The 24,653-nt window shown below is 47.8% G+C and overlaps 1 protein-coding gene across 1 annotated transcript; it reads left to right on the plus strand.

The window, feature by feature from the left end:
* Positions 1-20,173: 20,173 nt before the first annotated feature.
* On the plus strand, positions 20,174-24,100 carry SSTR4 (somatostatin receptor 4). Its single transcript, XM_054467839.1, has one exon. It carries the CDS (start codon positions 20,346-20,348, stop codon positions 21,510-21,512), a length of 1,167 nt encoding a protein of 388 aa, XP_054323814.1. The 5' UTR covers positions 20,174-20,345; the 3' UTR covers positions 21,513-24,100.
* Positions 24,101-24,653: the final 553 nt, after the last annotated feature.

Consider the following 24,653-nt stretch of genomic DNA (forward strand, 5'->3'; position numbering starts at 1 on the left):
GGATTACAGATGTAAGCCACAGCACCTGGCTCCTAGTCTCTTCTAAAAGCTGAAATGTTACCACCTGAATATTTTGATTTCAATCTTTATTTCTAATTCTTCTAAAGTTATAGCAAAACTATTTTTTAAATATGCTTGCCTTGCATCCATTGCTAACCCCAGTTTCCAGCTCTCTTGCCAGGGCCTGGAAAACAATGGAGAAACAGAAAGGGAGCGAATGTTCACTTCACTGCCCAGTGTTCACTCCCAGGGTGGGGAACACCATGAGCATGGCAGGTGCTCCTAAAGCTGCAGAGCCTGGGGGTGGCAGGGAGGCACAGCCACCCAGGTGAGATCATCTGGGCTGCTCTCAGAACACAGAGAAGGTCCACAGCTTGCCCTGGTGATACAAGGCAGGCAAGGCCCCAAATTGGAGTTTAGCCTGAGAGGGCTCTTGGCTTCATGCAGGAATGAATTCAAGGGCCAGCCTGTGATGTTAAACAGTAGATTTTCTTGAAGCAGACGTGCACAGCAGCATCAGAGGCTCTGTTCCTCATGGAGCGGGGCTACCTTCAGGCAGTGTGCCAGAGCAGCAGATCAGAGGCAGGTCTGCACTCACATTCTTACCCAGTTTTAATTACATGCAAATTAAAAAGCAGAGTATGCAGACATTTCTAGAAAAAGGATGGTAAGTTTTGGATCATCTGCTCACTGCCATGGAAAGGGGTGGTAACCTCTGGATGTTGCCATGGCAATGGTAAACTGACATGGCACACTGGTGGATGTATCTTAGGGAAAGCTGCTTCCACTCTATCCCTGTCTTAACTAGTCCTCAATGTGGTCTGACATCTGAGACCTATCTCCAGAATCGAGTCCCACCTCCTACCTCACTGGGGCACACTTTATTATCCAGGGCTTCAAAGATGTGTTGTGTGGCTACTTCCCTCCCCTTTATCTGATAGGGCTCATCATTAAAGTGGCCTTTTCAGAACCTGCTCTTGGGCTCCCCTTCCCCAGGCCTCAGGTGTGTGGCCCTCAAGCTGAGGCTGCCCATGGCAGGCTCCTGCCTGGTCCTGGGCTGATCTTGGTGCCCAAGCAAAGCAGTTCCTGCAAACGGAGGCCTAAAGGTCCCTCGTCCCATCAGTCTGTGTGTGGAATTTCTAAGTTCCTGTGGAGACCCAGCTAAAGCTCAGCCAAGGGCCTATTACAAAATCCCCAGGGACCTGAGACATCTCAGAAAGTGTTAAATTTGACAGACACAGAGGAGGTGATATGATATGCCAGGCTTATACTACAATGAATGTTCATATTAAATCCTCATAACAAGTCTATAAGCACAGCTTCTAAAATATCTACCTTCTAGATTAAAACAAACAACAACAATAAAATCATAGGCACAAATATACACACTGTCTGGGCCAGAGTCAAAGAGCTGGTAAAGACACCTAGGATTTGAATGAGCATCTCTCTCCAAAGTCTGTATTCTTTCTCTCTACCATGCTTCCACAAAACCCACAAGCTTTTAGATGAATTGCAACCCCCCTCCCCTGACCCCCACCAAGACCCCACTATTCAGTGAGGCAGCAGGCTTCAAGTGCAGCTCAATATGGCCCAATTGCTGAAAGAGTGTTCTGTAAAAAATAGTTCAGGAGGAATTCAGTTTCATAAAGACAGGCTTCTTCATAATCAATGACGTCTGAATAACATTTTTATCTAAAAGTATACTCTATTCTGCTGTAGTTCCTTTCTGATAAAACTGAGTATGTCTTCCATTCCACGTTGCTTTGACATCTACCTATTTGTTGAGTGCCTGACATTATTCTAATAACTTTACTCCAGGCATTGTATTTTTAAAGTTCTCCAATTTCCATTTTTAATCATTTCTCTCTCTCCACTTAGAATTTCCATCTTTTTGTTTATTATAAGCATGTCTTCCTTTACTTCATTGAGCATACAGCCAATATAGTCACTTTAACATCCTCACCTGCTGATTCCAATGTCTGGGTCCTCTCTCTTCTGTTGTCATCTTCCTGGTGCTTCATGTACTGAGTAATTCCATATTGTCTTCTGGCATTGTGGTCAGAATGCTGTGGACTGAATTATCCTCTAAGAACAATGCTAATGGTTGTTGATTTGCTTGCTTGTTTGTTTTAGCTGGAAAATAATTCAGCTGGGCTCAAACTGGAAACTCTCTTTTTCAGGGAAGAGAGCAAATGCAGTCAGCTTCCTGATCCTCAGCTGGGTGCCTGGTGCCTGTGTGGCTCAGGGGTTGGTCAGGGAAGCGAGCAGATTGTATGCACCCCCTCTCCGGACTCCTTTTCTCAGGATTCTCACTCCCTAGCAGCTGTGGTCCTCTCAACTTTGACCTCTGGTTCTTCATGCCAGTAAAGAGGCAAATTATTGATCAGGGTGTTAACTTCCCAGAGTGGCACAGACCAGGGCCTGCCCTTAGTTGAAACCCTGAAAACATTGGGCAGCTCACAGCAGGCCATTCCAAGCATTGTCTCTTCCAGAACTGAAAAGCTCCTTTCCAGACCTTTCTGAGGGCCCCCGCTGACCACTTAAACGTCACCCTCATTTCAGCCTCATTGCTGCCCTGCAAGGAGGGGAATGCCTTAAAGATCATACCCATTTTACTGAAGGGGAAACATAGCTCAGAGAAGAGAAGTTATGGCTTCAAGATAACAGCTGGCAAATGTCAGCCAGGAATCAGACCTGGGTCAGCTGGACTCACATGCCCACATTCTTATTCTTTCGGCTATGAAACCATCCTTAGCTGCTATCATAGTTGCCTTTGTTCAGCAGTGGTTTTGAACAAGCCATCAACAGAAGCTGTGCTCTGGAATGCAAAGTTAAGAGAGGTGCTGAGACATGGGGTGGGGGAAGGTGCTCAGAAGGCTCTGAAGGGAACACAAAACCCCTCCACTGTTCGCTCAGAAGGGAACACAGCTGCAGCTCCCCTCTTTTAGTTCTAACTGGAGAGCAAGGCAGAGACCCTTCGCAGGGGCTGAGATGGCTGGGAGGGCTGGCCAGGCCACCTGTGACCTTTTCAGACTTGCAGAAAGCGGAAACAGAGAACGTTCTTCAGAGCACTTGCAGGAAGAATGCAAACCTCCTTAATTGATAAGTGTTGAAGAAACCTGGGTACTAGAGACCCCTGTGCTTCTCTGGCCAGAACGAGCCTCTTCCAGCACCAGAGGGGAAACGAGTAGTATCTGCCACAAACCCAGAGCCCAGGGAGTGGGCCAGACAGGGAGCCAGAGAAGAAGCTGACTGTACTGGTGCTCATGACAAGCTTAGATTAATTTCCCAAGAGACAATAGAGAGGAGGACATGCCTGCATTATATATGGGGCAGGATCAGGATGAGAAACCGGCAACACTGCAGAGAAAAGGGGTCAACTCCCTGTCCATCCCCACTCACTCCAAAAAGATTCCTAGGCCTTGGTCAGGAAATGATTTGACTTTTCTGGAAAACTCATGCAATCTGATTCTTCTAAGAGACTGCATGAACCCTGGGTTGTCTGAGTTTGAAGCCCACTCCACTGTCTATCAGCTATGTGGCCTTGGAAAAATCACTTCACCTCTTAGGACCTCTATTGTGTCATCTGTAAAATGTGGATCATAATAGTCCCTACTTTACAGGCGAAGGGAGAAGTTGGAGGATCAAATCAGTTAATATGTGTAACACTCTCAGAACACTGCCTGAAATATAAGATGCACTAAGTACGTGCTAGCTTCTATTATTAGTACTTAATACTATCACTGCTGCTATTAATATGCCTGCTATTGCTATTACTACTACTGTTGTTGTTATTACTACTACTATTACTACTGCACCTGTTGCTATTATAATTATGACTATTGCTACTGCTGCTGTTGCTATAATTATCACTACTACTATTACTATTGCTGGTATTGCTATTACTACTTCTACTACAATTATTATTCATGAGGAGAAGCTGAGTGGCTGCAAATGCTTTCTTAAGCTCTGCATCAATTCAAAACAGACACAGACTCAAAAAGCACAGTGGTACAGTTGTCAGATTTAGCAAATACAAACAGAATGCCCAGTTAAACTTGAATTTTATATAAGAAGTGGTTTTTTAGCTTATGCAATAAACTAAAAATAAGTAAGCTCCAAACTATTGTCTCATGCAATATTTGGGGCTTATTTATCCTAGAACATGATTTATTGTTTACCTGAAATTTAAATTTAACCAAGTATCCTGTAGTTTGACAACCCTACTTGGGAAGTGGGTGGTGACTTGTTTCTTGAACACCATTGGCCTTGTGTTCTCGACATACATACACACAAACACACATGCTGGCAGGAGGCTTCGCTCTGGACTCATCTTTATAAGGGCAGTGTTCCGGGCTGGGTTTCTAGAATCAGAACCTGGGCAGCATTCTTGTTCATTGGACAGTAAGGGAGGAGGGTGGGGACGGGGAAGAGAGCTGAGTCAGGATGAACCCCACCGCATGACTACAGTATGAATGACCCCCAGAGTGGGTCTCTCCGGGAGACAGGAGAAAAGGACCCACTGTGGGTCCATGTCAGTCATTACAGGGAGCTGGGGAGTCTCTCTGGGAAGGTGGCTCTCCTTGGCCTGAAGGATCATGATACCTGCAAGCTGGCTCCCCCGTCTGCCCTAGTAACATCCAAAGGCACCCCCAGAGCCGCAAGGAGTTCAGGAGCCAGGCACCACGCCATGAGTGCCACTCAGTGGTTGTCAGTGCAAATGCCCAGCAAGACCTTCTGGGACAGGATGCAGCAGCTGCAGCCTGGAACCTGCTTTCTCCTGTGAACAGAGGCAGCCTGAGTGGAGGAAATAGCCCTGGGCTGCAAAGCCTTGTTGGCAGTGATAGTCGGTGCCAGGGGCTGGCTGCAGACAGTCGTTCCGTGCAGGGATTTGGCTGAGGCAATGCTGACTCAGGTAAAAGGGCTTTATGCTGTTCAAGGGCTCTTGACAAATCGCCTGTATCTTTTTAGAATTCCTGCAATTCATAAGCGCAGGTTATTTGGACAAAACTTGGTGTCTTGGTTGTCAGATTCAAGAGAAAAAGCACAAAATTAAGGTTTATTGACATATGCAGAAAGACACATTGCCCAAGGCCTGAACATGGCCAGTCACGAGATGCCTGTGACAGATGAGAAAGCACCTGTCATTTCATGTTGAATTTTTGGGGGAGGCTTATTTCAATGAATTACGTTTTTTTTTTAAAAAAGAAGATTGCTATATCTTGCAGTAAAAACACTAGACTTTACCTGCAGTAAAACACTAGACTCTAAAGCTTCTCCCTCCCACCCGCACGGTGGCAGTCAGATAATCAGTTGCTCAGAGACAGGTTCCTGCAGTCCCACAGCCTACATCTACTCAATCCACAGCCCTCACGGCACCCTCCTACCCAGGAGCGCCTGGAGAATGTCCTGATGCTGTATGGGGCTGAGGGAAGTACCTGTGGAAACAGAGCACATTTCCCCAGAAGGCTGCAGAGGTCTCTGCTACTCTGTGGAATCCTAGAACCCCAGCTCTGCGAAAGGGAACGAGGCCTATGAACTACTCACAGGAGCTAATTAGACATGCAGGGATTTACTTAATTAAACAGTTATTTATTGAACAGATGGGCTATTGTCGGAGGTATTCGAACCAGAGCGACTCCATCTTGAATAGGGGCTGGGTAAAATAAGGCTGAGACCTACTGGGCTGCATTCTCAGGAGGTTAAGGCATTCACAGTCATGGGGTGAGATAGGAGGTTGACACATGAAACAGGTCACAAAGGCTTCGCTGACAAAACAGCATGTGGTAAAGAAGCCAGCCAAGTCCCGCCAAAACCAAGATGGTGACGAAAATGACCTTTGATTGTCCTCACTGCTCATTATATGCTAATTATAATGCATTGGCATGCTAAAAGACATTCCTACCAGTGCCATGACAGTTTACAGATGCCATGGCAATGTCTAGAAGTTACCCCATATGGTCTAAAAAGGGGAGGAACCCTCAGTTCTGGGATTGCCCAACCTTTCCCCAGAAAACTCATGAATAGTGCACCCCTTGTTTAGCATATAATTGAGAAATAACCATAAAAACAGCCAACCAGAGGCCCTCAGGACTGTTCTGCTTATGGAGTAGGCATTCTTTATTCCTTTACTCTCCTAATAAACTTGCTTTTACTTTACGCTATTGATTTGCCTTGAATTCTTTCTTGCGTGAGATCCAAGAACCCTCTCTTAGGATCTGGATCAGGACCCCCTTCCAGTAACACTATGGGCCAAGCAGGGTTTTAGACAGCAAGTCTGTCATAACAAAAAGATCTTGGAAAATAGAGTGTGGTTTGTAGCTATCTGAGAGTCTTCTCTTGAACACGGTCACAGAGTTCTGGAAACTTAACACAAACGGATATTTTTAAGAAATTGTGTTATTTCTAACAACTTGCAAATAAGTCTTAAACATATCTCAAAAAAAGAAGTATACATGGGAGAAGTCAAATGTGGACTGGGAGGGCCTCCACTGTGGCCCTTTAAAACACAGACAGGGTGTTCTAACACAGCAGTAAGCTTTTCTGGAGGCATTTCCTTCAGGCTCACCACCCATTGTTTGGAAGGAAAAGTGAGCACATTTACCACCCCTGGCAGAGATCTAAGGGGTGATTTCAGCCCACAGCACTTCAAGCTAATCAAGAGACTCTGGTATACTGCACTGTTTATACATCCAAAGCCACACCCATTATAGTGAAGCCCTCTGTATTATCTTAGTAACTTGTATTTGCAGAGGAGGAAGAGCTTTAAAATACCAGCCATTATCTTGTGTATTTGGCATCTCCAAAGTATTGTCCAGATCTGCACGTTGTAACAATGCTAAAATTACCAGGAAAGATAGGCATCTCCGTAATACCTCAGAGTTGCTCAGTGAGGCAGGCAAAGCAAAGAAAAGGGAATTTAGTGCCTCCCCTAAGTCCAGGCAGCCTCACCCATGGCAGGACAGAGGAGAAGGCACCCTGAAGGACAGAAGAAAGAGTATCTTTTTGATGGTGTAAGTCTACTGGAACATGCTAATTGTACATGTGGATTAGACACTATTTTTACCGCCCCCCCCACCAAAGAAAAAAAAAAAAAACCCAGATTCTTTTGCTTGGCAAGTAAGAAATCAATCTCCTTGAGAGTGTAGGTTTGATCAACAGGATTTTTATTACTTGGCACAAATAAGCATGCTGTTGGGAGTATTCTCCAAAGCAATGTCTCCCTGAGGGAAAGTGACAAGAGAACTTCACGGGTAGATGGAGAGAAGAGAGGATGCATCATGGCATGTGGAGGAGGGGCCTCAGTGGTGCAGACACAGCGAGTCATCACACCAGCACATAGATTGCATGTTATGGTGATGAAGCTGTGGCTCATCCCAGGATGGAGACACTAGCATGGTCATGAGGAAAGTTCACTCGGGTTTGTCTATAAGCTGCTGAGGTCTACTGAGAGCTGGTTCCAAGCAATAAGACAACTGCATTCCACACAAAATGCAGGGCAGTAGGCTGTAAAACACGCTGATTGTTCAAGGCAATTACATTCCTATAATCACTCAAGATCCTCTGTTTCTGTTCACGCTGTCAGTAGACTGAGGTCTGAAAAAAAATTAGAGCTGCCTTTGCAATGATCTCATCAAGAGTTGAACAAGTTCAATGCATTGCTTTGTCCTATTCGGTTGTGTCAAAGAATTAAAACGTAAAGATGAATCTCTAAATTTAACATTTTATTTGGGAAGAAAGAATTGCAAGACCACATATTGGTGGTCTTCGGTGTGTCTAAAGAACAAAGAGATGGTTGGCGGTTTTATAACAAAGAGAAGTGTTATGTATTGCTCTTTGAGAAAGTTCATTGGAACTAATACAGTTCTGGTGAGGTGGCAACTTTTGATTGGTAAGTAATGGAATGGGTATAATTGGTCTTACAGTTGCAGCAGGTCATTTTAGCAGCTATTAGATAAAGCTGGTTTCAGATCACAGCAGCCAGGCTTGCAGAAAATTATATTCTTGGAGTAATGTTATGCATCCTGAGCACCTTTCCCTCCTGGCTTCTTGGTGGTTTTACTTGGATATGATAAGAATGACCCGATTTGTATGATCAACTTTCACAGTTGTTTCTTGTGTGTGTTTCTGGTCCTAAGCATTTCTAACACCTTAGAAGAGCAAGTATGGAAGAAAAAACAGCAAAACATGATACTCTTTAGTCAGCAGAAAGAAGAGAAAATGCAGAATGTTCATGGACATCTAGCTCCAGTGATGGGGGCTGAAGGGAGCTGAAGGGAGCACCAGCAAGTGAAGGAGGGGTGAGGGGTAGGGGACCGCAGGCCCCTACTCCATCTTTCTCAGCTTTTCTTTTTCATTCAAAAGACCACACGGATGGCTAAATAGTAGAAAGGAGTATTTTATTGGCGAAGCCATCCTCACAGGGTTAGCAAGAATTCTGGACAGAAATAGAGTTATAATTAAGCATTAATCAGCCTGCACTTTGACCCACTTCCTTGTAACTGAAAGTCATGCAGCACTGATACTGACCACTGGCATCCCTATTGTTCCTATGAATAGGATTTCTGATGTTAGAATCATAAGGCTTTTATTTAAGAACTGCCTAGGGAGTTTTCCAGATCCCAAATTCCTGCTAAACATCCACCAGCATGAAGACCCCCACAGAGGAATAGAATCAGCATGAGAAACAGTTTCACCATTTCCCCATCCCATGACTTCACCCTGCACTATTCATCCAACCAACCGTCCCCACACTTCAGCCCATTCCAAAACCGTTAACAGCCCTTTTACCAAACTCCTTGGTGTAAGGTTCTTCTATCGGTTCAAACCCCGAGAGCACGCCAACAGACAACATGAGGCGGTGTGGAGCAATATGCTGTTTTAATGAGAGCCTGGGTGCAGGCAGGCTGAAGCCTAAAATGGCGTCAGCACCAAGTGAGGACGGGGCATAGGTTTTATAGTCGCCTGTAAACAGGAAGTGTCCTAGTATAATGTAACTGCTACTTTGTACCCAGACGGCCTCTTTCTCGATCTTCAGGGGTACCTGTCTTCCGGCCAGGGTAGGTGTCTTCCGGCCGGCTCTCTTCCTGCTTCTGCTAACTTGCTGACGCAGGCTGCTGACACAAGTGGCCTTGCGCCCTGGGACTGGGCCTGAGAAGGGAGGAGTCATTCATCTCCTTAAGCTTTCAGGCCCCAGGGAGAATCGTACACTTGGGGAGATGGATTTAACGTTCCTTCCCATCTTCTAGATCAGGGTCCTAGGATTCAATCTCCTTCTCTGTTGTGAATTGGTGTCTTGGCGGATTGACTAGCCCTGTGCCTCGTTCATGGATTTATTTCAGTTACACTGGCAATATAAGTTTGCAAACCAGGAAGAGACTGTCTCCAGCATATGCCATTGGTGCTCTCTCTTTGAAGAGGGAAAGGGCAGAATGGATTTTATGTCTCACAGGGCCTGTATCACACAATAGAGTTACATGTATTCAGCAGGTTTGGGGGAAAAGCTATACATGTGGAGAAGGGAGGTGAGCACATGCACAGTAGGCACAGATGTATTAACATGCATTCTGTGCTCCATTTGGGGTGGGGTTTCAGCATAAAAATAAGGTAGAATGTGGCTCTTTCCATCAAAAAGTGAACTGTAGGAGACAAACACAATGTGTGCACAGTCTCTGTAAGCTGCTGGAACTGATTTGACGTCTTCAGTTGCTTATCAGAAAAGAATGTTTCTAAGGTCTTCTGTCCAATCAGAGTTGTGGTGGTCTGGGTTGTAAATCAGAGGTAGGAATTTGCCTGATAGCTCTTATTGTTAGGGAGTTTAGCAAGGGTGTGCTTTTCTTGTAGCCCTAGGAATTTAAGGAGTTGCTCCACCCATAAGTAACTTTTCTGTTTCCTTAACCTTAAAGTCCACCTTAGTTGATAAAGGGCATCTATTTTGGTCTCTCCAATCTCAGTTTCATGTGCTACATTGAAGTATGTATGAAAAGAATCAATTGTCTTTATCATTTCATTTTTTTTCTGTTCTGATTTCAAGTGTAGTTCATGCTTCTTACAGAATATTTGGGGAAAAGCAGATCTTTTTAAAAGAAATACTACCCATCATCTCACTACTAAAAAACAACTATGTTAGTTACTAAAATATCCTTCCTATGTATCTATATGCACTTTTGAAAAGTAAATTTCCACAGAAAAGTTGTAACAATAGTTCAAAGACTTTCATGTACTCCTTTCTCACATTCACTTGTTTACATTTTCCATTACGTGATTCTCTTTCCGTCTAAAACACTTGACAGTAAGTTATAGACATCCTGCAAACTTACTCTCTAAATATTTCGGCTGGCTTTTCTTAAGAACAAGGACATTCTCTTACATAATCAAAATGGTAAGGTTCTTGTATCGGTTCGAATCCCGAGAGCATGCCAACAGACAACACGAGGCGATGTGGAGCAACATGCTGTTTTAATGAGCGCCTGGGTGCAGGCAGGCTGAGGCCTAAAGTGGCGTCAGCCCCAAGTGACGACAGGACAAAGGTCTTATAGTCTTCTTTAAACAGGAAGTGTCCTAGTCTGACGTAATTGCTACGTTGTACCCGGATGGCCTGTTTCTCAATCTTCAGGAGTACGTGTCTTCTGGCTGACTCTCTTCCTGCTTCTGCTATCTTGCTGGCACAGGCTGCTGATGCAAGTGGCCTTGCACCTTGGGACTGGGCCTGAGAAGGGAGGAGTTACTCATCCCTTTAAGCTATCAGGCCCCAGGGAGAATCTTACAAAAATCAGGAAATTTCACATTGAACAGTACCAGTATGAAATGCACAGGCCACGTTTGAATGCTGCCAATTGTTCCAACTAGGGTCTTCCTAGACCCTCTCCCTCTCCTCAGCACCCGTCACTTGATCTGCATGTTTTTGAAGAGTAGAGATCATTTATTTAGTAGAACATTCCTCAGCTTGGGTTTCCTGATGTATCCTAAGGAACGGATTCAGGAATACATCTGGGGCAGTGATGCTGCAAACAGGACTGGTGCTCTTGTCAGGGCATCACATCCACTATTACGTGATGCAGGTTCGTCCCAGTGTTGCTGATTTCAGCTTTCATCACTTGGTTTAAGGTGTTGCTCACCAGGTCTCTCCACCAGAACTGTTACTATTTTTCCCTTTGATATACCTATTTTTAAAAGTGAAATTCCCAGTCATTTTATCTTACATTGACCGAGAATGTTACTATGACTTTAGAAAACATCTGTGTCCCATAAAAGACAAAGAACTTCACTTGAATCCTCCAAACATGGTGACAGGTGTATGTCAAAGAAATGTAGACATGGAGATTGTGGGGCTTGCTCTGGTACCGTTGGTGCCAGTAGGAAGGGAAAGAGGGGATGTCGAGTTTCCATCCCAGGGGGCAGCAGTGAGAGAAGGAACATGCCTGGGGGCAGTGGAGACCCTCTTCAAACAGACACCAACGGCCAACCAAAGTCAGGAGCACTGGTTCTCAAACCGGAGCACCAGCAGAATCCTGTGGAAGGCTTGCTAGATGCACATTCCTGTGCCCCAAGAGTATATAATTCAGAGCATGGAGGGTAGGGCCCAGAATGTGCATTTCTAGGCAGACTCAAGAGAATGCTGAGGCTCCTGGTCTAAGGATCCCAATTTGACAACCAGAGGCCTAAAAGAACAACACTTGGGCCATTCTTGGGCCTCTGCAATATGAGTGTCAAATCAGTCACTCTGCAAATATTTATTTTTAGCATGAATTTTGTTACTAAAACAGAAGAGCTGAAACCTGCTGGTGTAATTGCATCTAACGCTATGAAAAGACATCTCCAAGAGCTACTCCAGATTCGGTCTTTGAAGATGATTGCCAACCCCTTGCCATCCTGTAGCCAAGCTTTCCAGGGCGTTTGCAGAGAGCGCGTACACCTAAACCTTAGGCACACCTTCTTTTACTCTGAACATGGCTCCATCCACACTTTTCCAGCCATATTGAACTGTGTGAACAGTGTCAATAGTCAAAGATTCTCCAGTCCAGGCAACCACCCAGAATCCAACTCTTATTGCCAAGTGAGACTACTGAGGGCCAGAACAGGCAAGAGAGGGGAGGCCAAGAGAAGCAAAGGCAAGGAGCCCTCTGCTCCAGCCTCACAGAAAAAAAAATGAGTCCTTAGATTGTCCCCCACCCACCCATGCACATGGTTCCATCCTGCCCACCTTTTCTGATCTAGAGGAGAAGGCTGAGTAATTATCCAAATTCTCTCCCATCGTGAAGTCTGTCCCAGGCCCCAAGCTGAAGGAGGTTCGTCTTCCCTGCTCCCTGAGTCACTGACCCAGGCTCAGGTCTGGCTGTCATCACATCGGGAGAGCTCTTTGCTTACCTGCCTGTCTCTCCTCCCACAGCAGAATGAGTTCTTAAGAGTAAAGAACAGGATTTCGTTTTCACCTATCCTTCAAAATGCTTTATCCAATGTCTGGAGCTTACAAAAACCTAGATGGATGAATGAATTAATAAATAAATGAACAGGTAGCCAAGGACTCCAGCCCTAGAAAGCTAGTGGGATTACAAGGCAGAAATCCCCTGTCTCTGGAGCCTAGGTGCCAGCCCAGGAGCAGCATGGCAAGAGAGAGAGAAAAGCCACATGTCAGGAGTGTGAGCTGGGGACGCAAGTTAAAGGACAAAGCAAGAAGTCAGTCCTCACCTGTGTTAGGAAGAAGGCAGGCCCAGTGCTCAGTGTGTGCTCAGCTTGAAGACAATCAGTCCCAGAGCTGAGGAAGGGGTTCACTAGTGGGCAGGGGTTATGGGATGTATAACTCTTCAGTTATGGGAACTGCAAGGCAGGGAGCCAGATGGCTCAACATAACCTCAAGAGCAGAGGAAATAGGTCCCATTTTCCACACCCCCAAACTTCCCCATTAAATACTAAACTATACAGACTGGCTCTGACCAAGCTCTCACAGTTGCCCACTTCCCATCGTCTGCTTTGTCTTGACAAAACTTGGGTCAGACTTTTCTTTTCTATGGCTCTTTTGTATAAAAGAATAATTAAAATGCAAATAAATCTATGAAGTATCATGCAGGATGAAAACTCATTCAACATGCAGCATCAGTTCACAAGATCAGAATCTCTTTTTTCTGAGAGGTCAAGATTGAAAAACTGGAGAAATTTCTTAGAGGAAGATGAGAAGAGAGAGAGGCCATGTAGACAGTCCTGGATGGCCAGGACTCCTCCCTTCCCATTCAAAACAGCACTGGGAGAAGCTTCAGGTCCTTGGAGGCACTGTTGAGACTGGCTTCATTTTCTAGAAAGTCACGAATTTCGAGAAAATGGGAGAAAGTTACAAGCCTTTCTCCCATTGATCTTTCCTCACTGGGCTGCCCATTCTCCAGCTGCTGGTTTTGCAATTGCTGTTCCGTTTTTCTGAGTAGAATTTACATCAACAGCACATTTCAGTGACAGTACAAATGATTCTGGCACTTCCTAAAGGGCATAAACTCTGTGAGCCATTAGCAATAAAAGGAGCTGTCAAGCATCACTCTGGATACACTCAGCCGGTTGACATAATCCACTTCGCTGAATATTCAGAATATGTAGACATATATAATTAAATGACTTTATTAGGGTGACTGTTTTCTGCTGAAGTTATTTGAGTCATGCTTGATGACTTTTTTCAATATAAGTGATTTATAAGATTTATAAAGAGACTACTGCTACTAACAATGATGAAACCAGTTATGCAATCCATGCTTGTTAAATGAGCCTTTACCAAGGCTGTCTCCCTGTCATTACCCTACAGGACTCTACCCGCTCCTGCCCATCCACAGAGGGTGGGCAAAATGTGTTAAATGGCACTGACCCTTGATGACACTAATTGAACCAGGCCTGGATACTGGACCCAAGCTGGATCAATCAGATTCCCTTCCCTCATCATCCGAACTTGGACCACTGAATATAATTTATTCAGAAAGTGGTGGACGACCAAGAGGTAACACTTGAGGTTGGGGTCAGCTCTGAGCCAAATGCAAACATAGCAAGCAACTCTGCTGAGAAAAAAAATAGGGTACACTAAAAAAGCATGGTAGAGGTGAGTGAGACTGAGTGGTTTCCCAGTGTTGGGAGACAATTATCCATGGCCTCTCCATTTCTGCACATCTTGTGAGCTAAGACTCTGACAGCATCTCCTCTGAACTATCCTTTCAAAGATGTTTGTCCAGCAAGAGCCTTAGGAAACAGAGACACTGTCTCCTTCTGCAGAGGGAAGATTAGTATTCAGATCAGGATGATAAAGACAATATCTTTCTCTGGGACAAGGTTTGGGAAAGTTTGCTATCAGCCCCTTGTAAGACTAAGACTTCTTAAATGCAGGGTTCCTCAATTCTGTGCAGTGTCCACGTGGACCCACCCCTGTACCATGAGCTGTGGGAGTGGGAAGAGGGGTAAGGGGAACTGGTGCCCACACTGACTGCTGGGCCTTAAGTAATGAAGCCCTAGGTGTCTAACCGAGGAGTGTCCTGTCTTCTGCCAGCATCTGTGAAATTGTGGGAGGCTACCTGGTTTGTTCTCAAGTAGAGTAAATCTTCAACCCTTCATAGTCCTTGACAAAGTGTTGAGAAATTGACTAGTGAGTGACTCAAGCTATGCAGTAAATAACAGGTAGAGAGCATGGTGTACTAACAAAACAAAAACCCATTTCTAAACTGAGAAGTTTGTAACCCATCCAGAACCATTGTTATAATGAGCTCTTTTTGCTTCCAAATAGATTTGCAAGAACTTGTATTAAGTCTATTTTAAAAAATATGCATTATACTCTGAACACTGAAAAGGCAGAGTTTTCTAAGTATTGATTCCTGTGTCATTCAATTGTGAGAGCATGTGGGTTTCAAAAATGTTTTCAAATGCTCCTGTAATTTTCCTTGTGGGGTGGTGGGAGGAGTGAAAGGTTACTTTCACTGTTAGTAAAATGTCTAGGAACAGAAGGTCTGAATTAATAGCCTAGTTCCTGCAATTGTAATGATTATAAGGATAAGTTTGAGAACGTAAAATGTTCAGGATCCTAGGCTAAGCACGATACGTATGTTAAATGAGTAAACTGTTTTGAACAGAGTTGAGCACATAGTAAGCGCAGCATAAATGTTTGCTATTCTTATCATTACCTTATCTCATTCAATGAACTACAAACTCTTGTGTTCATCTCTCAGAGATGAGAAAATCAAGGCTTAAAGCGGTCAGTAATTGCCCAAGGACAGTGGTTAGAGTATTTTTGGCTGCAAGCAATAGAAAATGCAATGAAACACTAATGTTAATTGTTTTACGCAGAAAGAAATTCAGATTGGCTGCCTTATCAGCTCTCACTAGTTCCTTTCTGCTGTCTTCCTTGTCATCTTCAGTAGATCGGCTGTCACACTGGACAAGCTTCTCATCTCATAGTCACAGGGTGGCTGCAAGAGCCCAACCTTTCCTAGAAGTCGCCTCTTCAAATTTCCCCACATGTCTCATCAGTCATGGTTGGGCCACGTGCCCACCCCTGAAGTGATCCCAGGTTCCGGAGAGGAAACCAATGTGAGCACACAAATACATTTCAAGTGCAGTCCTAAACAAAATCAGGGATCTGCCCACAAGGAAGAAAAGGCGGTGGAGCTTGGAATGTATGCAACCATGGCTGAGACTGTAAGAGCCACGGTGGAACTCCAGGCTCTAAAGGTTCTACCCTGAACCTCAAAGGTTCCACTTTCCATTGTGATGAAAGCATCTCAGGTCTGCACTGCCCAGCTTGGCAGCCACAGCCTCCCATGGCCACTGAGCACTTGAAATACAGTTAATATGCTAAGGAAGCCCATTTAAATTTTTATTTTCAACTTACTTAAATTCAAAGAGCCACAGGGGTCTAGTGGCTCCTGTATTGACAGCACAGGGTCGCCTTGTTAGTGGCATCATTTATCACCCTGGGCAGCATTGCTATAGGAATAGCCATATCCTGTAGGTCTATAATGCTGTAGAAATAGAATGTGTGGTGCAAATGGAATTTAAAATTTAAGTAGCCACGGTGAAAAAAAAAAAAAAGAGAAACAAGTAAAATTCATTTCATAATACGCTTTATCTCTATTTCCAAAATATTATCATCTCAACATGTAAGAAATATAAGAAGTATTCATGAGATATTTTACATTCCTTTGTTCATCATAAGTGTTTGAGATCCCATGTGTGTCTGACACAGCACCTGACTTTGAATTCACCACATTTTGAGTGCCCCATAGCCCATGTGGCCATGGTTTAGAGATTTCAGAAAGCATTCATGGAAAATTCTCTTTACTGATCCTCATTCACTACCCTGGGAAGTGGTCAGATAAGGAAGCAAGGCCCAGAAGGGCCCAGCCAGTGGCTCTCAGACTCCAGAGTCATCGAGTCCCTCGAGGGCAGGTTAACTCACAGATGGCTGGGCCCCACCCTCTGCATTTGCCATCCAGCAGGTCTGAGTGGGCACCAGGATGTGGATTCCTAACAGGAGAGGCTCATGCTGCCAGTCTGGGTCCACATTTTGAGAAGCATTGCTCCAAGGGTCCCACCCATGCTCACACCCCAGTAAGTAGATGGCTCAGAACTGAAATCCTTGCTTTCCATCTTACCTCTCATTCTCTTTATATGCACAGCCATGAGGCCAGGTTGCTAAGACAGTCTGAAAACAACTACCAAAGAACAGAGGTGCTGTTCATGGTTACCCCAGTGTGCTGCAGCCCCTGTCCTCCAGACAGTGACAGCAGAGTGGACCTAATTTGGATACTTTGTAAACGTTGGACCAATGTGACTTATCCTAGTCCTGTGCCTTTCTCTGGCTGACTTTTCTTTTATCTCATCTGATTGTGAGTTCAATTTTTTTAAAGAAAATCACTTAATGAAATCTTAAGGAAGCCCTCACATTTATGTTTGGTGTAACAGTTGAGTTTTGGGGGTAGAGCTGAGGGCTCTATCATTGCGATGACTAGGGTGTCCCTGGAGTTCATGTGGGAATCTGAAGACACTTTCCTGATCCACACAGGCGACTTCAGACAATGTCCTACACTTAGCCATGGGTAAATCATGCTTTTAATATGCTCAATGGCAGAACTGGTCAAAGCCACTCTGAGCTGCTGAGAGCACTTCAGATTATTTTCCACACCAGCAGGCGATAGAAGTGGCTTTCGGGGACTGCTGTCATTGCTGCTGAGATCCAAGACTCCTCCTGGTGCACTGTGATTTGCAGGGAAAGCTGTGTCTCTCTGACCTGTGGGCCAGAGGTTCTGAAGATTGCTTGAGGTTGCAGGTACCTCAAAGCTTGAGCAGCAGTTTTGAAGTGTGGAGATGGGAGGCAAGTTATTCACATCTCTAACAAAGGAGCTGCTGCTTCTGGCTTCAGGAGGGGCTGAGAGGCCCCTGATTCACTATCTCATCACTGGGCTGGAAGCTCCACAGGGATCAGTTAGGCCTGTGGGCCATGCTTTCAGCACTTGGAGGAGAAGGTCCCTTAGACTCAGCCTTTGGCTCCATGCCACTCTCGACAACGTACAGGGAAGCCACTTGGGCCCGATGCTGGAATTTAATCAACAGACAAGGAAGACACCCCAGTATGTACTGGGCAAAAGAACGGGATGGGTGTGCTGAAAAGCGTCTCATACACAGACTTTGCTTTCCCGTGTTTTAACTCAGCGTGAAAGTTTCTCTAGGTCTCCTCTCCTGGGGGAGAAAGGTAGTGGCTGCTTTCCTGTTCCATTGCTTCTTTAGTGTCCTCAGAGAGAACAGCTGCCCCAGCCTCTTCCTGTGCCAGGGCCCCCAGGCTGCCCTTCAGCAGTCTCCAGCTTCCCGCTTCTGTGAGCAGGGGCCTCTCTTTTTGGCTTTCCTGACATTTCTCCTGACCTCTTCTGCTAGCCCTCCTGAACGCACAGTAATATCTGTACATTGCAGTTGGTCCCCAGGCTGCTGCCTCTGTCTCTCCATCTAATGTTGCATCTGTGCACTTTAGAAGTACCAGGGAGCCTTCAAAATATATGGATACCTGGACGCCACTCCAGATAATTCAGTCAGAGTCTCTGAAGACAGAGCCCAAGCATCCGTGTGTGAGGCTTTCAGATAATTCCAGCATGCATCCTGTACTGGAAAGCCCTGTATTGAGGTTGAGGCCCTCATGCTGCAGAGGGGGCCTAGAGCACAGGGAAGTAAGTTCCTGGAAGCACTAGCTGTTTATCACATAGGGCTAATAACCATGGGGACAGTCGTGCATGCTTCTCTTCTTACATGCTAGCTTACTATGCTTGGAGGTGTACATATGTGTATGGGGAGAGGAGGGCAGAACCGGGAAGCATTAGTAGAAAAAGCTAAAGTAGGCACGGGAAAGATTCCAGGGGCTCACACATGAGGCAGGACAAGAAGAAATACTTTCTCAGGAAAAGGGAAGGGGCCGAGTGTTCAATGGGCAGAGAAGACAGCAGAAGAGAGGAGACCAGGAGGACAAGATAGACCCCAGCACTTCCACACTAAGCCCTGGAAAGGCTATCTGCAGAGGAGCCACCTAAGAGTCTTCCCAAGACCAGGGTTAAAGGGAAAAGCCCCTAAACTCCTCTTCCCTCCCAAATCTGAGGTTGCTCTTGTTCCCTTCCACCAAAGGATGGCGCCAAGTAGAGTGACAAAGGCGCCATCTCCTTCCTCTTTCTCAGGGAAGGGTCTCTCTCTTAAGGACAAAGATGTGAAGGGTCTCTCTTAGAGACAAAGAGGAAAGGACAGACCAACCTACAGAGTGGAGGAGTGCTAGACCAAATCCTCCCAATACATCTATTTGAGTGGCAGAGACAGGGGACAGTGATTGAGGTCAACTATGGGGCTGCACTGGTGCTGATCACGCCCCTGCTCCCATCCCACGCCTGGATAAACAGCAGTCGGCAGCTCCCCTCACTCCCCAGTCTTGGAAAGGCCTCTTCCAGTTGCATCCGGACTCCCTCCTCTCCATCGCTGTCCCAGCCACCCAGCGAAAAGCTGAGACCCAACCCCCCAGGTGGCCAATTCTAGACCCACCAAAGGCCCTTCTGGGCTGTGCTGGGGGCTAAAGGGGGTCACCATCCCACAGAGATGGGGCCAAAGACAGCCAGGCTCCTAAAAGTCAGCGCTACTTGAAGAATAACTTTCCCAGGCCAATCCCCAGTTCAGGAACGTTGCTGCGCCCTGTGACAGCTAGAGGGACTAGGGCTGGAGCTGGCGGCTGCTCCTGGGTGTCCAGCCCGGGGGCGAGTGAACTCACTATCTCTGGAGTTTAGCAGGAGAAGGGGAATTCCAGGCCGGAACCCCTTTCTTTCCCGACCTCTCGACCACAGTCCTCCCCAGGCACATTTCAGAGGCCAGGGATGGAGACCCACGGATAATGACTGAACCAGGTCACAAGGTGAAGGTTCTGAGATGTCTGGCTCCCGTAGCTTCTGCCAGTTCCCGAGGGAGCTAGCACAGTCTTGGCCTTCTTTGGTGGCATCTCTGCCTCCACCTGTCCGTCTCCATTTCTTGTGCCCACCGCACCTCAACTGCTCGGAGACAGAAGTTAAAAAGTCCGGCATCTGCACTTGTCCAGAGTGGGTTGGGAAGCAGGGAAAGGAGTGGTGAGCGGTGGGGAAAACTGGACATCCTGACAGACCTGAAATTCACCAAGCCGCCAGTGGAAGCCTCAGGTTCCGCATCTATAAAAGGGACTCAGCCATGGGCCAGGATGGGTCGTCGCGAGGATTAAGGGGCAGGGTGAGGGGATGTCAGGTGCAAGGCAGGTGGCTCCGAGTTTCCAGGTGGTCCCTGACCAATTCTAGGCACATCTTTACCCAAAGGGAGGACTCCGGGACCCCCAGCCCCGCCGTCGCAGACCCCCTGTAACAAAGCAGGGAACTGGACCTCAAAGGGCTGCTGGGGAAGACGGGATCTGAATAGAGGTCTGAAGGAAAGAGGCCAGGCGGAGGACCCCGGGAGCGCCGGACGGGGCGGGGGGGTACTGTTGACACTGGAGCCGGACTGGAGACCCGGGAAGCTGGGGCCGAGTAGGCAGCGGTGAGGGGGCGGCGGAGGTGGGAAAACGGGGCGGGGCCGGAGAGGACTGGAGAGGTGAGTGAGGCGCTGACACCCAGGAGCTGGGGTGCCCAGCGGCGCCGGCCACAGCGGTGCGAGCCAGTCGGGCGCCCGCGCGGTGGGGCGCGCAGCGCGGGGATTGGCGGGCGCTCCCCGGTGCCCGCAGCTCTTCAGTGGAGCCGGGAAGAGCCGCGCGTCTGCGCGCCAGCCCCCGCCCCGGGCCCGCCGCCCGAGCTCTCTGGCGCAGCGCTAGCTCCGCCGCGCTCAGCTGCCCTGCGCCGGCACCCCTGGGCATGAGCGCCCCCTCGACGCTGCCCCCCGGGGGCGAGGAAGGGCTCGGGACGGCCTGGCCTTCCGCAGCCAATGCCAGCAGCACTCCGGCGGAGGCGGAGGAGGCGGTGGCGGGGCGCGGGGACGCGGGGGCAGCGGGCATGGTTGCCATCCAGTGCATCTACGCGCTGGTGTGCCTGGTGGGGCTGGTGGGCAACGCCCTGGTCATCTTCGTGATCCTTCGCTACGCCAAGATGAAGACGGCTACCAACATCTACCTGCTCAACCTGGCCGTGGCCGACGAGCTCTTCATGCTGAGCGTGCCCTTCGTGGCCTCATCGGCAGCCCTGCGCCACTGGCCCTTCGGCTCCGTGCTGTGCCGCGCGGTGCTCAGCGTTGACGGCCTCAACATGTTCACCAGCATCTTCTGTCTCACCGTGCTCAGCGTGGACCGCTACGTGGCCGTGGTGCACCCTCTGCGCGCGGCGACCTACCGGCGGCCCAGCGTGGCCAAGCTCATCAACCTGGGTGTGTGGCTGGCGTCCCTGCTGGTCACTCTCCCCATTGCCATCTTCGCAGACACCAGACCGGCTCGCGGCGGCCAGGCCGTGGCCTGCAACCTGCACTGGCCACACCCGGCCTGGTCGGCAGTCTTCGTGGTCTACACTTTCCTGCTGGGCTTCCTGCTGCCCGTGCTGGCCATCGGCCTGTGCTACCTGCTCATCGTGGGCAAGATGCGCGCCGTGGCCCTGCGCGCTGGCTGGCAGCAGCGCAGGCGCTCGGAGAAGAAAATCACCAGGCTGGTGCTGATGGTCGTGGCCGTCTTTGTGCTCTGCTGGATGCCTTTCTACGTGGTACAGCTGCTGAACCTCTTCATGACCAGCCTTGATGCCACCGTCAACCACGTGTCCCTCATCCTCAGCTATGCCAACAGCTGCGCCAACCCCATTCTCTATGGCTTCCTCTCTGACAACTTCCGCCGATCCTTCCAGCGGGTTCTCTGCCTGCGCTGCTGCCTCCTGGAAGGTGCTGGCGGTGCCGAGGAGGAGCCCCTGGACTACTATGCCACTGCTCTCAAGAGCAAAAGTGGGGCAGGGTGCATGTGCCCCCCGCTTCCCTGCCAGCAGGAAGCCCTGCAACCAGAACCCAGCCGCAAGCGCATCCCCCTCACCAAAACCACCACCTTCTGAGGAGCCCTTCCCCTATCCACCCTGCATGGCCACCTCCCAAGGGGTCGACAGCATTCCTACAGCCCGGAAGACTGCATCTCCTGAATGCTCACCTAAGCTCCACCACCTGTTCCTTCCAGCAGCCCATGTACCTGCCGGAGAGTGTCAGAACTCTTCTGCTGCTCTCCTCTCCCCTGCACTCTGGCTTTCAGAAGGATGCTTCCATATGGATAGGACTCCTCTGGAAACTGGGCTAGGATATTATCATTCCTGAACCTCTGGCTGTTCTTCAAGGGCTGGGAAGCAGGAGGTGGTGAGAAATGAATGGCCCCTGTGTGTGACTCCTTACAGCCACTGCTTGGGAGAGGACTCAAGAGGGTGGAGGGAGATAGCATCCTTCCTCTCTGCAGACGCTCTGCCTTGTGGTGGGAGCACAGCTTGTACAGGAGAGAGGAGGAAGGAAGATGCCCCCAGGCACCTGCCCTTTATGTGTCTTCCTGGGCTCCTGTTAAGTGAGACTTATGTTTACAGCCTGGGGCACTTGCTTCCCTCCCCACTCACCCCCGGCCTGGGAATAACATCTGCTTGCTGTCACAGGTGTCTCCCTGGGTTGCCCTGAGCTGGGAGCAGTCTTCCTGTGAGTAGAAAAGGTTTGGAGAGACATGACATGGGGTTTATTGCAAGGCATAAAACCAGGTCAGTAATAACAAAGCAGATGATAAAAACCTCGTCTAGCTCCTATGATGTAATTTTTTTTCCCTGATCCTTTGATGTGGGAACATGAGAACTCATTAAGGCAGCAATTTATACTGTGGTAGTGAGTGGGAGAGGAGCCATGGGCGGGAAAAGCTGACCAGAGAGCAGCGAGGGATGGGAACCAGCCCAGGTTTTGGATAGAGGAGGCAGCTTCATCACCCCCTATTTTAGAATGTCATCGTTCAGTAAAACATCAGCCACATTAGATATTAACATGTAAGTTGAACACAATAAAAGGCCGTATCTTTGTTGCCTGATGTGTTAACCAAAGGATAAATTATCTTTCCCAAAGGGAAGGAGCTTAAGAGGAGCTCTAATTCTTCTTTCTGACAAAAACAGGGGAGGGGACAAAGGAGAACTTGGAACACTTATGTTAGCATCTGGTGTGACAACATAGGAACATGTATGAAGTTTGGGGGGCCCCACCTGGCTTAGCACTCAGAGACTACCTCTGGGTTTAGCCGGCCTGATTCTGGATGATCATTCTGTTGGTATGGGGAAGATGGTGTGGGGAGGGGAAGAGACAGCCAAAGGGCAACACCCTATGCCCTTCAGAGTGGTCAGCCCCACAGACCACTCTGAGAGAATGCGTAGCCATGTCTGTACTACATACTAAAGACATGACTGTGGAACGGAAGTTTCAAAACTAAGCCAGAAAACCCTCTGATCCTGCAAACACACATGCACACACACAGAGACATCAACCATCCCTAATTTGTTGGTACCCACCAGGGATAGCTTGGTTATGTGGAGTAAGTCAGTCTCCATGTCTGTGGGTCTCGTGTAACCATAACTACTTGGAGGTTTTTAAAACTGCACTATTTCTTTGTTCCTCAGTGTCCGATAATGTCTGCCAGGATGGGCACTGATAAATATGGTTGAATGGAACTCCAAGGACCACCCAGGCTGATAGTAGTGAGGTGAGGGGTTCACAGCACTGGCAGTGGTCCCCAGGGCTTCTTCCCAGATGGTACATGGGGTTGGAGGTCCTTTCTTTAGTCTCCCAGTGATCAGACTGGGCAAACTCTCTAATAAGCAAGGCAGGGCACCTACCAGGACTCTTGGCAACACTAGTGTGTGGCTGCTCAGATTAGCCTGGAATAAGACACATTCTATTTAGAAATGTCAACCTTTTTAACTTAGTTGATGAAGGTTGAAGGAGAGGCAGCTTCAGGTGATGGAAAGAAAAGTCTCTGAGAGGCAGGACACCTCAGCCTCAGCTACCCCGTGAGCAGTGATTTAACCTCTCTAAGCCTCAGTTTCTCACTTGAAATATGCGCCAAGGGAGGTTTCGAGTTTTGAGCTCTTCCCACCTGTAAATTCTGCATTGGCAGAGACACTGGGGAGACACGCGAATCAAATGGTGGGAGGGCAGGAGATAGCACGCTTCTCTGCTTAGTCCTCCTTCCATCACCACTGGAAAATGAGCGTGAACCCTGCCCTTGACCCTGCAGTCATAAGTCATGCGGGTGGCAGCGGGGTGGGGGTGGGGGGTGAGCCTACCCACTGCTCTCTTCTTCAGCTTCAGGGCCTTTTCATTTCCCGGCAGCAACAAGGTGCACTGAGCACTTGTCGGGGCTGTGTTTGGAGCCCATCGACAGTGCTGCCAGCTTTAGTTCCATCAACCCCAGGCTTTTGTAACAACTGGTTGCATGAAACCCTCCCTTGTAGTTTGTGTACAGAAGACTGCAATGAATTGAAATCATGAGACATACAGCCAGGATCCTGAAAGCCACTGACATATGTCACCTGCCTGGGAGGCTTGCTTCGATGGTCATCTTGTTCTGCCTGCTAAGACCAGGAGTCACAGCTATTGACATCATTGTGAATAAAAACATTTTCTGCCACAGGTAGAAACAGCCTTTGCTCATCCCTCCATCTGTCAGAGATCTTGCTTTTTCTTTTGCAGTTGTCTTTAATGTACTGTTCTATGACAAGCCAGGTGTTCCATTTTCCCAGATGGTCAGGGAAGATGTTATTTGGACATGACAGGCTGTTACTCAACAGGATACTTGCCCAGTTTGTCAGCTTTGATCTGTGAGCAAAGATGCATGAGTTTCACACTTGTCTGTGAAGTATTGTCTTCACTTTCGTTAAAGTCATCATAGCTAGCATTCCTTAGATGCTAGAGGTGGATGCAAAGGATCAACTAAATATAGCACGTTTTGGTGGCACTGCCTCAGAAACCAGACATGAATCCTAGCAAATGTGGGCATTGACACTCTTCTCTGAGAGGCTGGAGGTAGTGAATTACCCCCATCTCCCACATTCTCATTCCATAAGTAGATGACAGCATAGCCTCAGATTCCTTAAGGACAAATGTTAGAATCCTAGGGCTGTGTTCTCTGAGACAGCTCCACCATGGTGTACACCGTCAGCCAGCAGCACACCCTGGAAACTGTCTTG

Source organism: Pongo pygmaeus, chromosome 21 (assembly GCF_028885625.2).
Source record: "Pongo pygmaeus isolate AG05252 chromosome 21, NHGRI_mPonPyg2-v2.0_pri, whole genome shotgun sequence".
NCBI lineage: Eukaryota > Metazoa > Chordata > Mammalia > Primates > Hominidae > Pongo > Pongo pygmaeus.

What these genes read in the sequence shown, in the direction of transcription:
- SSTR4 (XM_054467839.1), top strand. Translation starts at nt 20,346, where the DNA reads ATGAGCGCCCCCTCGACGCTGCCCCCCGGGGGCGAGGAAGGGCTCGGG.